Genomic DNA, 17,422 nt, shown 5'->3' on the forward strand with positions numbered 1-17,422 from the left:
TATTTTTGATAGAGTTCCAATAAAGGCAGGACCGAAAATACCATCATTACCTTCTGTTGCTCCTCCACCTTCTGTTGGTGACCAAACAGAAAACTACAAACTGACAAGCAACCTGCTGAATTCCAGAGCTTCGAAAGTAGAGAAATGGAAGAGGATCATTACGCTGTGTGCGCCTGAGTCTTGAAAGAAAAGTAATCTGGGCTTGGTTTGCTCCCAGCTTATGTGCTGGGATTCCTAGTTTACATTCTTGATTTGCAGGCTAATTATCTTTAATCAGTAGTGGTGTTTGGGTTTTGAGGATAAAATAACAAGGCAGGCAAACTTTGAACATATTGTTATACTGTTTCAGCAGCAAGGTCTGGTTAACCTCTTTGGACTGCTGTAGAAGCTTTTAATTGATACTCTTTATTTTTATAAAAAGAAATCCACAAAAAATAAAGGCCGACTGCCTTTTAAAAAATATTTGAAGCTTTCCCTATACTTATTAGCCCAGTTATTGGCTGGTTGGAAGCTATGGCAAGAGCGAGATATATTTTTATGATTTTATGCTATGGAATGGGATTGTTACACAGCACTCATTCACCTTCTGTTTATATGGGAGACTTGTAGTGCTGTGACACAATTTAGCTGTAACCTTAACGAGTCTTTTAAGGAAACAAGGATATGAGTGGGGAGGGAGGAAAATTGGGTCCAGGCAAAGTTCAAAAGAGCTCTAAGGTGCTTTAAAACATGGAATCTGGTGGGTTGTTTTGGGGTGCTTGGTTGGTTTGGTTTTTTATTGGGGGGGTGTTTTGGATTTTGGGGTTTTTTTTGTCTCCTTCCCTGCTCTGTCTTGTTTCCGATTGCTTTGAAATAACATTTCTTTTTAACAGCTACAGCAGAAAGAGCAGAGCAAAGAAAACACTTGATTCTCTTTTGTTTACAGCAATTGGAGGAGTTACAAAATGATGTTGCAGTTGCCTAGCTTGTCCCCAATCTTAGTTTGTGGAAAACCAACTGTATAGCACCATTCTGGCTTGGTTTCGTATTTCTGTGATGATAGAGGTGTAAGCTAATTCAGACAGACAAAGCATCTCTTCCCCCCTCCAGCACCCAGATGTCAGTCACGCTTGCGCACTTTTCCTTTCTTCCTTTCCCACCTCTTGCTGTTCACAGCACTCGTGGAACAGCCTTGTTCCCTGTGGCTGCTGCTTGTACGCTGGGAGTGATGACTGTGCAGAAGCTAGGAATTTGCCACTCCGAGCTGCTTCTGTCCCAGGTAATTGGAAGAGAAAAGCATAGAGGATGCACCTCTTGGGGTCTTGCATACATCTTTAGCTGAAGGATATGTACACTGGCCTTTTCATAAGGGAACCCACTCCGGTGAGGATTTTGGTTTGTTGTCATCGTGGAAAGACATTGTACATACTGCTTGCAAAATGATGTCTATTGCAGCTCGAGAAGAATTGCAGAGCTTTTGCCACGTACAGTCTCAGTAGGAAGTTTTGCAGAGCCAGGCAGCTCTTTGCTAAATTTGCTCATTATGGGAGGTAGAAAGATCGCTTTCCCAAAAAATAAAATTTAAAAATCTTATTTTCATCATGCTATAACTGAAGCAGCAAAGGCTACTTAATGCATGTTACAGCATTTGCCTGGCTGGTCTTGTGGCTGTGTACATGTGAGTTCTGATGCTTGCTGGATATGATTTTCTGCAAGCAATTCTCATGTCTTGTAATTCATCTGAGGTGGCCCTTTGGTATATTTTGTTCCAGGCGCTATTCTAGAATAGGGATGGTAACTGTGAATTAAAAGTCTATTATAGGAGGCTATCAAGTTAACAAATAGCTCAGTGAGAATTTGTACACTTGTGCCATTAGCTTCCGTCATGCTCTTGGCATTTTGTTTCTCTTAAATATTGTGTGAATCTAAAATTTTACTGTTTCTTTTGTGTGTGTTTTTAATTTATGGAAATAAATTTTTTCTGAGAACCCTTTAGTTTTTTAAGGCCTTCTTTAGGCTTGTATCAGTAAATATGCATGATATATCTGTCTTGCACATCGGTAGAAGAGATCAAATCTCTAAAGAGATTAACACTGTTAAGTAACTGGGTGGGCTGTTGGTGGGGCAAGGAGCAGCAATTCTAGTTTCCTTCATCTGTTGCCATACTTTAACAGGATCAGAAACAGATCTGGGGGATTTTAAGCACAATCTTAGCTACTATTCATAATGTTGAGACAGCATTCATCTCTTAAGGGAGTGGAATAGTAGGAGGCAGCACAGGCAGTTCATGCTAGGTTCAGAACTGAGAGATTCAGGACAGATGCAGGCCTGTGGTTCATGTACTACGGTCTGTGCAAGGCATCAGAATGATGCTTTTAAACCAAAGCTGAAGCACAGGACCGTCAAGAAGGTCTATTAAGCACCTGTGACATCTATGCCAGAGAACAGCTACTCTGCCCCTCCAAGCCGTAAAATCTTGTGTATAACCCAGATTTTCAATTTATTGCTCTTCAGCTGCATGCTATTCTTGGCAAAACTAAGCTGGAGATGTGTTTCTTCACTCTGGTCTCATAACTCCCTTCTCTGAAATGTAGTGTTACGTGGGCCCCGCAGATGGCATGTAAGCTCCAGTAAAGAAAGGAGTGCCTCAGACACCTGAACAAGCATCCTGCTCTTCCCCAGCTTCTTCAGGGCTACAGCTTGCTGGCTGCAGCACAGTATATGAGGATTTTGCTCTGTTACCATACTGGGACCTACTTCGTTTACTGTTTAACTACTCTTCTTTTTCCTCTGAAAAGTAGATGAGTTTGGACTTTCATCCTCTCTCTGTTGTTTGATTACTGGATGTCAAACAATGAGACAAATGAGACAGAGAACAGTCTCAGCTAAGATGCACTGAATCTAAAACCCTTGCTACTGGCCAGAGTACAGATTTTTTTTTTTTTTTCCTCAGGAAGTGCAGAGGGGGAGGATAGAAGTGACTAAGTGAAACAAGAAAGACAAGTTAGGCAGGGAACAAATTGTTCAAAACCAGCTGTTCTTCTCAACTGTAAAATACACTGCTTACTTTACTGCTGCCTTGCTTCCTTGGTTTTGGTGGAGGGTTTTATGTGTTTTCCTGTATACAGCAGATATATTACCTTCATCCCTATTGCAGCTGGACTGTCTTCACTATTTATATCTCATTTATCGCTAGTTGAGGTTAATTGAACTGAAATACACGTAGCAAGGACTGGAAGGTTTTGGATGAGAATATTTAATTTTTTTTAATTAAAAATCTTAACCTTGCCCAGTTGAGGCTGCATGGGAGCAGAAGGTGATGACACTCCTGCAAACCAAAATGAGCCCTGCCCGTGAAGAGCCATCCACTCTAAATAGATTTGAAGTGTCATGTACTATAAAGTAATGGGTGGAGTTTTTGACAAGGATGAATATCAATTGCTTTCCTTCACCTTAAGGCTGTAAGCCTCTAGGAAAATGTCTTGATTTACTAGTCTAAATCCTTGGTTAAAAAAGCAGATACATTCTTCCCGGTTAAAAGCAGAAAAGAATACTGATTCTGATAGCAATCACATAAACAACCTAGAGCATGTATGTGTATCCAGCAAGGACTATATAGCTGCAACCAAAATCACAGATATAGGAGGACAATGTTGCAAAATGTAAGCTTTTTTTTTTTCATGGAAACAGTTTCTAAGTCAAGCAAGGCAAACTGCTACCAACTAACCTGTGCCAGTCATGACAGTCTCTATTTTAGTCCATGGCATTGGCCCTGCTATTTCCACAAATATGCTGATTTCTCCATAGTAGTTGTACAGAATTGCTGATCCTAGGTCTGTACTGTGGATTATGCAGACTGGCCTGTGCTGTTCCACATGATGCCATGTTCCAAACAAGAAAGGAGTGACATATGAGTAGTAGTATATGACCATAAACATAAATTTTTCTTTAAAAAAAAAAAAAAAATCTGTACTGTGGATTATGCAGACTGGCCTGTGCTGTTCCACATGATGCCATGTTCCAAACAAGAAAGGAGTGACATATGAGTAGTAGTATATGACCATAAACATAAATTTTGCTTTAAAAAAAAAAAAAAAAAGACAGTATTCAGCATACATTTCTAGAGATGACTGTTTCCTTGCTGATTGCTTTGGATTGGTTGGACTTGCATATTTCCTTGGTTTTGACATTGAAGGTGAGGTATGAGCCTTACAACGCCTCTGTATTAGCTGTCAGTTCGGTGAGGATGCACAGATGTCCTGTTTGCAGAAGTCTAAGATGCCTACAAACCAGTAAGAAAGTATACACTTGAAGATGCTATCAGCTTTAAAGATAACAAATTCTTCAGATACTATTCACTAAACAGCAGAATAGAGGTAAAACTCCCCTTTTGAATTTCAGTTCTTTAACAGTTCGGACTCTCAGCAGTCTGCCTTACTGTGTAATCTTCATTTACTTCAACACAGATTTTCAGTTCCCCGCACAGCCTGGCCCTGGCTCATTGACAGTTTCAGTTTTAGTGATAGCCAAATGCATTCTTCATACAGCTTTCAGTGGAAAATCATGAGAAAGCTATCCCATAAGTTTATAAAGGTTGTGATTTTGAGTTAACTTATTTTGAGGTTAAGTCAAGAATTAAAATTTCTTAGCTTTTTCCCAAGTTTGGCATATCCAAACAAGCATTATAGTCCCTTTTCCCAAAAATTATCTTTGGAATTGAAGGGAAAAATTTCAGAGTGGGAGCGAAATAGTCCTATTTCAAGAACCACATATTTGCTCTAAAATGTATTGGATATTCTGTTCCTGCAGAGCTCCTGTTTCAGTGTTTTTGGATAGGAGTTGTAAGAGGCTCTGAAGGAGCTCGAAACACAGTAGTCCTTGGAAAGTTGTTACTAACAGGATTATGTAGAACATACTTCTCCATACAGTCTAAACAAAAGGGCGGCAGCTGTGCGCAGGCGGCTTCCTGCTCTGCATTTTTCTCTAAGTCAAAATTAAGAACTTGACTTTACCTGCAGGGGTACAATTAAACACTGATTCTGCCAGTTGAAAGAAAGACGCTCCAAGAATTTCCTGATAGCTCATGTGACTTGTATGAACAAGGTACTGAGTAGTATCTTTGAAAAGCAGATCGCTTTCACCATACTTCCATGACCGAAAGAGATGGAATTCAGAATCCAGTTTGCTTCCCAGAGATTCCTAAACAGAAAAGAAGTTCCACAGCTTGGATCATAAACAGCAAGGTTAAGCTGGTGAGCCTCAGTTTTATATCAAGACCTAGCAGAAAAAAGATTCTACTTCCACCTAGCACTGTCCTTATTCGTACAAAAAGATACAGTTTTGCAGCAGCTTATTTCTCAGCTGAAGTATGGGCACTGCGGAATGGCAGCTGGTGCCAGAATGCTCCTTTAGAGAATCCAAATAACTATTTTCTCTGTCTCCTATGTACACTCTTAATTATTCCATATTGGAAGTGAAGGCATTTTATGTATTTAATAGATAAAGATTTTGATCTCTAAAGAGTTTTTAGCAGTCAACGCAAACAAGTTATAAACGTTACCTTTTTGCCTGTTATCTGTCTTACCTGGGATTTCGTTAGGAAGTCATAGATTTTAGTGACAGTGACTGGTCGGGTCATGACTGTGCTGGGGGGAATGGGGCCAAGGTTACAGCCTGCCCATTCTGTGACTGCAGCACGCGTTCCATCCGGACACAAGAGTTCAAAGTCAATAGGGGTATAACCTTTTGCCCAACCAGAGCTATCCAGATCTGAAAAGAAGATGAAGTGAAAACAAATCCTTTAAAAAAATGAAAGTAGTAAACAGGGAGAATCTCACTTTAAATGTAGAAAATTGAGAGAAATAATTTTACATAATACATTCAAAACAAATGCAGCATGCTAACATGGTCATTTATTAGGAACCCGTAAGGAGTGGGGTAGTTTTTTCATTGAGGAAACAAGTCAGTGAACTTAAGCTGCACCTATCAGCTGGAGTAATAGCAAGGCACACAAACAGCTTGTCTTTCATCTGTAAACATAAAACAAAGCAATTCAGCTATGTGTCCTTTGCTTCCCCAAACTGCTCATTGCTGCATTAATTCCTGTGGGTCTCCAGGCCTTTTTAACTCCACTTGATTTTAGAGAGATTCCTCTCTTAGAAAGACTCTTCTGTTACTGAGATTGCCTACAATAGAATTTCAGTGTGCTTTATCTGTCTGAACAAAAAGGGGGTTCTCTGTTCCACTCTATGAAAACGCAGGATATTTTGTTGGTTAGAGTATGGGCGTAATTTGATTGAGGGGATTTCATCTACTGTAACCAAAACCATTTCCATCAACAAAATCCAGTTGCTAGACTGTTGTGAAGATCAGTATTCCCCAGAGGAAATACTGGTGGAGTAACTGTTGTTTTGGAAACTGTGAAAGGCAAAATAATCTGCTGTATTTTTACCTTCTAAGCTATATGGACTGTTTATTCCAGAAGTGCTTGTGAAACAAGATGAGGAAGTTGCTGTGTAAAGCACACCTCTCAGCACAAGCAGCCCACAGCATCGCCCTCATCTGCCATTTTCATTCTTAAAACCCTAATTAAAAACAATGGGTACATGCACTATGGCTGCCTGTGGGAGAAGGTCTGGTGGGAAAAGTCACTCGCTTTTTAACGCTCTGAGCTTCCATAAAATTAGCACAATCTCCAAGGATGATTACCCCCTCAACACAGACATTGATCTTCGCACTCAGTGATTCATCGTCTTTCCTCTTTACAACCGAAAAAGTCTGAATTTTGAGCTTTACTGGAACATGTACATGCAAGAAGGTTCTTGCAATTTTCCAGTCACAAACACAACTTCGTGCACCCAGCTTAAACCTGCAAAAGCCAATCCTGACGAGTGGTGGTCTCTGTGTGGGAAGTAACTGACACTAATGAACATTTTCAAAGAGAAAGAGAATATCTGCATCTCACTTTTTATGTTCTGGAGTAGGTTAGAGTGTTCCAGGAAAGCTACATCTCCAAAGCTTCTTCCACTGGGATTGCCAACTAAGCACCTAGTGCAGGAAAAAACCAAAGAAGTTATCAGAGACGGTCATTGCACAATGACTGACGTTTGGGCAGTTAGTTTTGTCAGTACAGATCTCAGTGGACAGAGTTCGCATGTTTGATAAGACAATCCCTTTCATCCCTTAAAGCAGCTCCCCTGTCAAAGTTGTGGCACAGTGTCCATGCAGCCTCACCTGCGCACAGCCAGGAACGAGAATGTAATTCAATTAAATGCATTATATATTTTTTGTAAGAGTGCTTTCACCTTTAATATGCTTTTGTGCCTCTGTCTCAACTAATAATCTTTTTAACATCTCCACAATCTATGTAATTACCTCCTGCACCCTACACTGCATCTTACCACATCACCTCTGCTCTCTGACCTTATAACTATCTTTCATTCCTTCTCTTCCATGAGTCAGCACCAATGCTCTAAGCCGTACATGTTTGGAGCATTGTCTTGCTGTGGAAATGGTTTCACGACTGTTTTTAATCACCAGTCAGCTGAACATCCCATAGCAACTGCAGCTGAAATAAAATACATGCTAACAAAAGTTTATACAGCCAGTTGCTTAACCAAAAAAAACCCCAAACCAACCAAACCAAACTCCACAGAAAACCATCAGCAAAATAACAAGGCAATTCTGGCTATTGACCTGCATTTCTGACTGACAAAGAGCGTACCTGAGAGCTCCCGTATTGCCGTAGTAACGTTCGTCATGACTTGCAGCACATCTGCTAGATACTCGAACCCCTTCCACCTCGCTGTCTCCAATGCACACCTTGCACAGTTTTCCATCTGCTCCCGGCATGCAGCCCTTCCAAAAGTAATTCTGATAAGCTGAGTAAAGAAAACCGAGGTGAGATTAAGGCAAGGTATTCCAAAGCCTCTTTACACGTGGGAAAAGACAGGAATGGAATCCCATCCTGATAGCAAGAGGAGGGCTAAACAGTGTGAAGAATCACACATAGATAAGAGGAAGAACTGCTTCAACACCCTCTGAGACTGCAATCGTCACTTCCTGGTCAAATCCTCATGGCACCATCTCCATTTTTCCCCCAGATTTGGCGCTTCAGATTTCCATGGTCTAGTCAACAGGTAACTCAGAGTGGCCCTTACCAGAGCCAATGTCGCAGTTCTCAGTATCATTCTCCAGAGCTCCCACTATGTATCTGGAAGGAAGTAACCATCCTCCAGGACTATACAGGTGACTGTGGCAGGACCGCCTTCCCCTCAGGTTACGGATGTTAATCTGTTTGGCATTTTTCTTAGCTAGGGCAACAGCATAAACAGGTGGCAGTGCTGTAAAACAACAACAACCAGGTATACTAAGGCAACTGAGTATTCCAGACAGGTATAGCCCCCCTCTTCCCTCCCGCATCCTGTCACGGTATTTCCAGTTTCAGTAGAGGGTATGCATTCTTCGCTTAGCCACAAAGCTCCTGTCCTAGCTGCCCGGTGTTATCTACAAAGTTTCTGCTGAACACACACAGCAAATTCTTTCCCATACAAACAGGCAAATACATTCCTACGTAAACCCTAGAAGCAGTCTCAGAAAATCAAAACCTTTTGCCCTCTGAAAGTTGTCCTGTTACCTTTGTGCTTAAGATGAATTAGTTTCGTTGTTCCCTCCATGCTCTCAGCAGCCAGGGCACAATCTCCCCCTGGAGAGGAGAGACGACCGTTAAGGACCTTGCGACTGCTGTCATTCCCATTACATGGCAGCACCCCATCAAAAACCTTGCAATCCTCTTGAGCCACGTCAGAATCTCTGCCCTTTTACAGAAGAGATGTAACAGCCAGACCAAACGCTAGAGCCAGTTAGTGGAAGAGCTGGGAGGAGTACATCTTTGATTCCCTCCCTTCTTGCTGAAGTCACAGGAGAACTTACCATAACATTCTGCAGCTACAGGCACCAGTCCACACCTCCCTGCAATGTAGACATGTGTTGCATCCAAGGTGACTGCATCAGCTTCACTACTCTGTCAACAGCATTATAGAAAATAACGAAACCAGGATTTTCATGAATTGTGTAACCAAGCAGCTGTACTTCCCTGCTGATTGGAAATTCCCCTGCATAAATTCCCTCTCATTCCCACTGGTTCCTCTAGTGTACAGGCTGTTTTATCTCTTGCAGCTCAGACAAGGACACACATCCCCTGTGCAGTCTTATCATACACTCTGATCAGGAGTCTCCTACCTTGATCATTTCAATGCATTTGGTCATGGAAGTTGCTTGGACACAGACTAATGGGTCAGATTTAATGCTCAGTGCCCACTCCTCACATTTGCGAAGCTCAGCATCACTGATGCAGCACCAGCGCACAACACTGTTGTCCAAAGAGCTACCTGAATTAGGAAGAAGGAACACAGCGAGATCGTGTCACCTATGCACCAATCTGTTCTTTGTTAAGGAGATGTTTCAATCTACACATTTGTGCCTGGCAGGGAGGAATAATATGGAAAGGGAACTTTTTCTTCCCTTTCCTTATCTACAGTCCTCTGGAAAGCTTCTCACCTTCATGGCCTAGTCCCTTAAGGAGAGATACATAATCCAGACCAAGGACATAGGCAATCTCTAGCTGCTCCTCAAGAAGCTGCAGGTGCTGAGTGGCATCCTGGAACAGCAGGTTCTTTCCCGCAAAGGGTGCTGAATTGAAGAGTTCAAACCTGGCTCTCTCCTTTCCTTTTCGCCCAAAGAAGTGCTAGGACAAGAACACCACTTTTATTTGTAACAAATCTGCCCATCCTTCCAGACAGTCTCATCCTCCCCCCCTCCATATCAATGGTTTGTAACGTAGTACTCAGGGTTCCATCACACTGGGACAAAGCCCACAGGTTCTGCAGTGCGTGGATGGTTCCAGTCCTAAAATCATTACATGATTCACTTTTTTGAAGAAGTTTTTCCCATCTTAGTTATTCAGATTTATTGGGCTGTTCTCAATGTCTCTGGCCCTGGAAAGGCGACTGACGGAGTATACCTGTGACAACATTCGTGATAACAATCAGTACAGTAAAGCAGTGCAAGATATCTTGTGCTTTATGAAGGAGAATTACCATGTGCAAAGTAGCTCTGTTAAGCCTGATGGCACTGGAAGAGAAAAAAGCACTGAGAAGTGTGCTAGGAACACTATGACATAGCCATTGCTGTGTACGGGGAAACACAGCTAAGATACGTGCTAAGAAGTGCACCTACAAAGGCATATGAAAATCCCTCAATAACGAAGAGATTTTGTACAACTGCTGACTACCAGAGTGTGTGACAGAACAGCCCACTGGGTCGAGTTATTCACTGTTTGCGGGATGACTTTAAGAGCTGGATGGCTTCATAAATTCTTTAAATTTGCACTTAAATATGCATTTCAGGTTCAGCTTCAAATAGATTCCTGGAGGTCAAGATACTATTTGTAAGCTGAGAAAAAGAGAGGAACATAGTTGAATGCTGCCTGCACCTATGCATCTCCCTCAGCTACATAAGAATTCACTTAAGTTCCAGGGCAGGATGAACATCATTAACCACCTTCCAGTTGGGTGTTACGGCATCTTCTGCTTCCAACTTACTTATTCCCAGCATTCTATAGAAGAACATTTCAGAGAAAAGTAAAAGTTTCTTCAAGAAGCCAATGTAGGATCTTTTCCCCAGTCCACACTCACTTGGATCATACTAAGAAATTTGTTGGTGATCTTCTGGAAGTTGTGGCGGGTGATGATGCCACGGCCAGGCCCCTTGCCCAAGTTACAGGTGCTGTATTCGGTTAGCTCAGCTCTAGTTCCATCAGGGCATAAGAGTTCATACTCCTGTTGTTCTGGCTCTGAAACAAGAAGACACTCAGGAATCTATGAAGTGAGACATGTCTTGGCAGCAGGCACAGAGATAGAAGGTAAAATGTTTTTCAGAAGAAGTTGCTCAAAGATTATGCAGGCAGCAGAGTGTACCAAGCACACTTGGGAAAGTTGTCTTTGAGATACTCTTCTCAACCAGAGGGGACCAGGGACCTCAGCCAGGGGTACTCCAAAATACTTTTTAGGCTGTACCCCTGTAAATTTGTTTGTTTAAAAATATTTGCCTGCAAATACTGCTCTAACCACCTTCAAAAACACTGGTACAGAGCTAGGCTGAGTTTAAAAATGCAAAAGAAGTATAAACGAACGGCACATTCTAGCAGCTGCATACACTGAATTTTAAAAGGAATCTTAGAACTCAGGCAATGCAAATACTGGCAGCTGCATCAAAGACTTTAGGCTAAAGAAATGACCTGTATAAAAACAGTTGTCTGTGTCCTTTCTAGGAATCTCTTGTGAACAAGTACTGCTCACTTCTTCTTGTGTTTCCTTCTGACTTGTGTGGAGAACCAATAGTCTGAACTGCTTTCAGGGATTGAATTTTCTCTGGAGACAACAAAAATGTAGGCATATCCCCCAAATTCTCATGTGGGAAAGAGAACAGCCAGAATCTGAGGTTAAAAGGAATTGAGTTTTTAGGATTACCTGTGGCACTCATAATTGTTAGATGATCTAAAAAGGCAACATCTGCCACTCCATTCTTTAAGCATCTGCAAGAAGACAAATTCCATCCTATTAAAACATCTCCTGGTTTTTCGTCCCTCACAAGTTCTTTTTCTCTGAAGGTAAATTCAGTAGCAGTGTCACAGAGCTCACCTGAAGGCTCCCTCAGAGTCATAGAAGGGTTCATTACTGCTTGTCTCACAGAAGTGGTTCTTGTCTCTGACATAGGATTTTTGTCCTTGGCAGAGAGCGCATAGTCGAGGAGCAGCAATACCAATTCCAGGGATGCAACTTGCATTGAAATACTCACTGACTACTGCAGATGTAGGGGGAAACAAACAAACAAAAACAAACCCCAAAAGAAAGAAAATAAGGCAAATGTGGGAAAAAATGGAAGAAGGGAAAAGGGCCAAATGTATCATGGGCATTACTAAGATGACGGTGCTTAAAAAAACAAAACAAAACAAATAAGTAAACAAATGTGGCTTCATTGTCTAAACTTCAAATTTGAAACATTTGCTGGAAACAGAGTGATCAAATGTTGCTTGTTTAAAACCATCTTTGTGCAAGGATTTGTTCGCTGATGTATACAGAACACAAAGATTTCTTGTTTTGGTAACAGTTCCACTGCTTTGAGATCACTGGGAAAGTTCTGAACAGAGCTAAGAGCCCTCCCAAAGGATGTTTCATCCACAAAGCCCTTCAGTTCCCGTATAGCTCAGTTCATTCTACATCTGCCTGCATTTCACTTGCTTTGCTGAGGGCAGAGACACAGCCCTGTGGCTCCTATCACGCACCTTGGCTCAGAGGTTGTGCCTCATCCCAGGAAAGATCATTTCTTGCAAGGAGAAAGCCAAGAGGAATATTCCAGCCTGACGTCCACCTGGCTCCATTGTGGCAGCTACGTGCACCTCGAAGCCTCTGGATATCCAGAGTTCCTCGTCTGGCAACAGCCACAGCAAACACACAATTGCCTGCAGTCAGACAAAATACGTAACAGAAATAGCCAAACACCAGTTCTGCAGCTTCCATCTGCGTACGGGAGTTCAACTACTTCTGTGAACATGGCTAAGGAACAACAAAACAAAAAAACAAACAAACAAAAAAAAATGTAGGCACAGGAAACATATAGGTACTCAAGTCAGGAACTTTACCATGTAATGGCTATATGGCATCTTGTCAAAGTGAGCGATGCAAGTGATATGCAAAGCAAGAACGTAAAAATCTGGTGGAAAAGGCTTACAAGATCATCCAGCTCCATCAGCCAATGCAATTGCTTCGCAGGAATTTTGAACATTTGTATCACACTGTTTAGGTGTTGTAATGGAAAGAAATCTTACATCTTATCCTCAGGACATACTTACCACCTAAAACATATCAGTTCCACTATGATTTCATGGTCCTTCAGCCAAAACAAAATTCACATCTGTTCTCATACCATCGCCTTATTAGCCTCTTCCTACATCCATCTGCTAATTTGGCTTCCTTCTCAGATTCATGTCCCACAAGTTATTTTCTACTGTATTCTTGATTTTGGCTTGGGCTTATTTATTCTTGCCCTATAAATCATTGATTGCACGGACTGTTCAGGTCTGCCAGGAATGAAAAGGAATCCTACCACAGTAAGATTCTCCTCCCTATATTCTTATCTCTTTAGGGTGAGAAGAAGAGAATTAATTCATGAGAGAAGCTAATCTCTTAAAGAACCACTAGTAAATGTTCAGTTACACTGGTAAAGAGCATGGTATAAGAACTGACATGGATGGAATAAAACTATTCTTATTCCCTACAAGATGGAGCACTCCAGTACACTGGAGCTGCAGGCAGGGGTAACACAATTTGCCATAGCAACAGTACCACAGGCTGAAAGGCAACTAGATGTAACGTACCATTGGTATTTTATTCATCACCACTAAGTATGTTACAAACAGTTGTAAGTCACTTCCATGCTCCTATAAAGTTAACGAAAACAAACAGGTTTCTTTCAAGAATTCTTGAGCTTTCCCTTTCCCTGCGCAGCAATTTATAAGCCAAATCAGAAGCACAGCTTATTCTTTTGCTTTATGAACCTACCTTGATCATAGATCTCCTTTGCCACCACTGTCAAACCATACAGCTTCACAGCAGAGTAAACATCTCCAGCATCCAAGGAGGCAGCATCTGCTTTATTCGCCTTAAAAACAACAGCAAAACCCTCAAAACAAGTCTGTTCACAGTGAAACAAACAGAGCATCTTCAAAAGCACAGTTTCTGCCTGAGAAGTAGTAACCATTGATATTTTTCAAGCATTTGCTTTGCTTTTAATTGATTCCTGGCCACTAAGCGTGGTGAAATGTGAGCAATGAAGGCTAAGTTACCTTTAAAAACTACCAGTTATTTTCCAGTAACATCCTTTCTTACCTCTTCTTTAGGCTTTCCCTTCCAAAACCACAGTTCTAATGTCAACTGAAGAAAAAAGGCAGCCCCTATCTCCTCGTACTGCTCCAAGACCCCAAATCCTTCTCAGAGTTCTGGCTATAATCTTTCCATAACCTGGAAAGTGGAACTGAAGTCTATTAACAAGGGCTGCAGGACTGAATGAAAACACAACATAAATTATTGCCTGAACCAAGAAGAAAAGTATTCTTTGTTTTGGTCAGATTTGGACTCCATTGAAGGCATCTGGGACTGAAGGAAAATGTAAACTGAAATTTTCTATCCCAATCAAGCATTAGGTATGTCAATGAAATTATTCTACAGCAAATGATTATCTTCATTTTTCATTAGTCGTTTTTTTCAAAGCATATAGCATTATGAAATTTTCATTTCAAAAATGGTCAATTACAAGAGCTTACACTTACACAAGGTCTGATGTCTAATTTTATTAAAGACTTTTGTGTGAAAAGAGTCTTTGCTCTTTACTTCAGAAAAGACTGACTAGGGGCTAAAAATAGAGGGAAAATAGGGGAAGAGAAAATACTCGTTATAGTCAGAGTAAAACCAAAACCCACAAGTAAGGGGAATGCTCTGAGCAAGTTTTAATTTAGTAGTTTGGTTTTGTTCATTTATTTCCAAGCAGCTTTTTACTTATTTCCCGGAGATTGCAAGGACGTTAGCTCACGTAAAATAGTCCATCCAGTAGAATGCTCATGGGTTTTCATTCTTTTCTCTCGAGCTGCCATGTGCTTTGTCATACATGCAATACCATCATTTCAGTATCATATTATTACCAGTTTTATTCTGTTTACCAGTTACTTGTTCATAAGAGAATCTGGACTCGAAAATGCGTTTAAAAAATCTCTGTGAGCTCACCCTGATTTTATCGATGCAGTCATGTGTATTGTGGGCTCTGATGCAAGAAATCCTGGCAAACGAATTGGCAGTAGCGAGGGGCAGCACAGCCATAAGTGCTTTGGACAGTTCAGCACACTTCCTCTGTTCTAGATCAGAAAGCGTGCACCATCGGAATTTCTTCCCTGTAGGATGAAAAAAGAAGTCAACTTTTGTAGGATTTGGCAAAAAAAAAAAAAAAATCAGTTTAAGACCTTATGGAAAAGGGAGGTTATCTTATTTTATTTTACTTAACTTCACAAGGAACTTGATTCTGCTCACTTACACTCACGTAGCACACACTTAGAGGCACCCAATGCATGGGCCCAGGCAGTGCGACCAAGATCACTTTTGCCCAACATGGAGGACAAAAGACTCAGTTCGCTGCTGAATCTTTACTCTGCCTCTTTGCTTCCCCTTGACTGGCAGCAACGAACTAGTTTTTAGGTAGATTTTTCGATAATCAATTATTACGGCCTCAGAATCTTCCTTGCTTCATCCTCCATGAATTAGGCAAGGTTGCCACCCAAAGTGAGGAAACAAAGGCAAGGACATCTGTGTGGCTATGGTCTGTTTTCCTGTTGGGATAGCAAGAAGAATGGCCCTTACAATGTAGGGTAACCTTATTATCACCTTCTTGTCATCAGACTGCAATTTTCTCCTAAAAAGCCTTCTGTGATGTGACCTTATCAGAGCATAGACCTTCTAATCTTCATGTAAACAAGGCATTCCCCAGGCTTTTTCAGTTTTATTGCTGTCAGTTGTGTCCTTGGTTATCGAAACGGGCCGTTCTTTTAATGTTTACTCTGCTGTTTCCTCTGGTGCTTTCACACACACACATATTTCCGTGCATAATTTATCCATACTAATATTAATATATGTGTTACAAAGTTACAGATGTTCAGAACTAAGCCTGCAAAAGAACCAGAAATATGGAGGGAGGGTGCTGATAGGGAATCAAATTGCTTTAGCTTTGTTGAACTTAGTCTTTAGTGAGGGGATTGCTGGTTTTTCAACAGACAACAGCTGGTGTTCCAAGTCCCAGGTGTTTCACAGCACTCAGCTACACGCTTTGTTAGAACAACATCTCCCACCGAGTGCCATGCTCAGTATTTGTCTCCCATTTTCTTTCCAGACAAAGACTACCTCATTTTAGATAAGAAGACCCATATCAGAGCTCCAAGACCAGAAAAACTTAGATCAGAGGAGAAGTATGAACATTTTAAGTTGGGAGAAATTCAAAATTAAGTGCTACTTTAAAATAGAGCAACCCAAACCCCTCGATCTAGGAGGTGAGGATCTGGGACTATTTGAAATTACAATGACAGTTCTGTGACTTGGAGCTTCTTCTGTTTTTAAACAATGCACTATCTAAGTGTTTCTCCAGCAGTGACAAGTAACTTGCTGGATTCCCCTCGAGGTAGAGAGGTTTATCTTCCATGACAACAACCGCTATGAAAGACAGAAACTGGAGACAATTTGGTTATTGACAATGAAGAATCACGTATGATGTTGAACAGAGTATTCAATAAACACTAACAAGAAAATCCTCAACACCTTACCTCTTCCAAGCAGGAATTTAGTAGGAATTATGTTCATTTCTAGATGCCAAAGACATTAAACAACCTGTGCAGAAACACTGTGCAGAACTGTGGCAGAACTGAACAGTTCAGTTGTCAGATCTTTTTCCAGCTGAAAACTAAGCAAGCAATTAAAAAACCCACAACAGTGCCAGCAGAAAGGAGGAGTTAGGAAGATGCAATTAGAAGCGGAGGAGAAGGTGAAACCTCCCTTGCAGGAGGAGTCAAGCATTTAGTTGGTTTAAACTGACTGTAAAGCTACACCTCAACAGAGTCCAGGCATGTCAACAAAATTTGCTCCAATTATTCCATCTTGGATGTACTACGATTTATTTTGTATTCTTCCTATAAAACACCTTCTGCTCTACCATATATCATCATATAAATCTCAAGAAGATACTATACGGTTAAGGAGGAAAAAATATTATTATATACAAACATAACATGTTATGCAACCTGGATCTTATACCACATAAAGAAAATGAGAACTGTCTGCATAGAAAACACTACATCTCTAACATTGTCATTTCCAGATGTTTAAGCATTTGGGTCTCTGATGATCTATTAATATTAAACAAAAATATTGCCTGGAATAAATAATGTTTACAAATAAAACATTGAAGTTTTTATTTCTTTGAGCACAGCGTCAGACATCAGTACTTCACTTGTTTTGATGTCAATCTGGCACGATTCCAAAAAGAACCCGTTGCGGTTTTAGAGGGTAGCAGCTAGAAATAAACTGATGCATGTGGACAGCGTTAATGAGTACACAGGTCCCAGCTATTCAAAGGAAACAAACCTTCACTGAATTACTAAGAAACGAGTGTATCAAGCCGCTTCAAAACTAATAGGGTCACCATCTGCTAACGATCAAAAAGGAAAAATACAGGCAAATGGAATCACAAGCACAATTCTAGCTGCAGCTTCTTTGCACAGAAGAAAACAACACCCAAGCATGTATTAGAGTTTGCATCCTGGTAACCCAGCCACAGGTCACCTTTCTCTTTC

At 41.0% G+C, this 17,422-nt stretch overlaps 1 protein-coding gene across 1 annotated transcript in view; it reads right to left on the reverse strand.

Annotated features, from left to right (window-relative positions):
* Positions 1 to 4,151: 4,151 nt before the first annotated feature.
* The window catches only part of LOC104492671 (melanotransferrin-like), a 13,466-nt gene continuing 195 nt past the window's right edge, over positions 4,152 to 17,422 (reverse strand). Inside the window, exons 2-16 of the mRNA XM_010135256.1 lie at positions 14,817 to 14,980; positions 13,599 to 13,698; positions 12,323 to 12,499; positions 11,679 to 11,841; positions 11,508 to 11,572; positions 10,674 to 10,831; positions 9,538 to 9,724; positions 9,220 to 9,368; positions 8,911 to 9,001; positions 8,139 to 8,321; positions 7,703 to 7,859; positions 6,944 to 7,026; positions 5,564 to 5,748; positions 4,992 to 5,178; positions 4,152 to 4,261 (exon numbers count right to left, since the gene is read on the reverse strand). Coding sequence (XP_010133558.1) covers positions 4,212 to 4,261; positions 4,992 to 5,178; positions 5,564 to 5,748; positions 6,944 to 7,026; positions 7,703 to 7,859; positions 8,139 to 8,321; positions 8,911 to 9,001; positions 9,220 to 9,368; positions 9,538 to 9,724; positions 10,674 to 10,831; positions 11,508 to 11,572; positions 11,679 to 11,841; positions 12,323 to 12,499; positions 13,599 to 13,698; positions 14,817 to 14,980 — 2,099 coding nt within the window. The 3' untranslated portion in view covers positions 4,152 to 4,211. The remainder of the gene's footprint in view (positions 4,262 to 4,991; positions 5,179 to 5,563; positions 5,749 to 6,943; positions 7,027 to 7,702; positions 7,860 to 8,138; positions 8,322 to 8,910; positions 9,002 to 9,219; positions 9,369 to 9,537; positions 9,725 to 10,673; positions 10,832 to 11,507; positions 11,573 to 11,678; positions 11,842 to 12,322; positions 12,500 to 13,598; positions 13,699 to 14,816; positions 14,981 to 17,422) is intronic.

The sequence above is a fragment of the Buceros rhinoceros genome, unplaced genomic scaffold, assembly GCF_000710305.1.
Source record: "Buceros rhinoceros silvestris isolate BGI_N320 unplaced genomic scaffold, ASM71030v1 scaffold37234, whole genome shotgun sequence".
Classification (NCBI taxonomy): Eukaryota; Metazoa; Chordata; class Aves; order Bucerotiformes; family Bucerotidae; genus Buceros; species Buceros rhinoceros.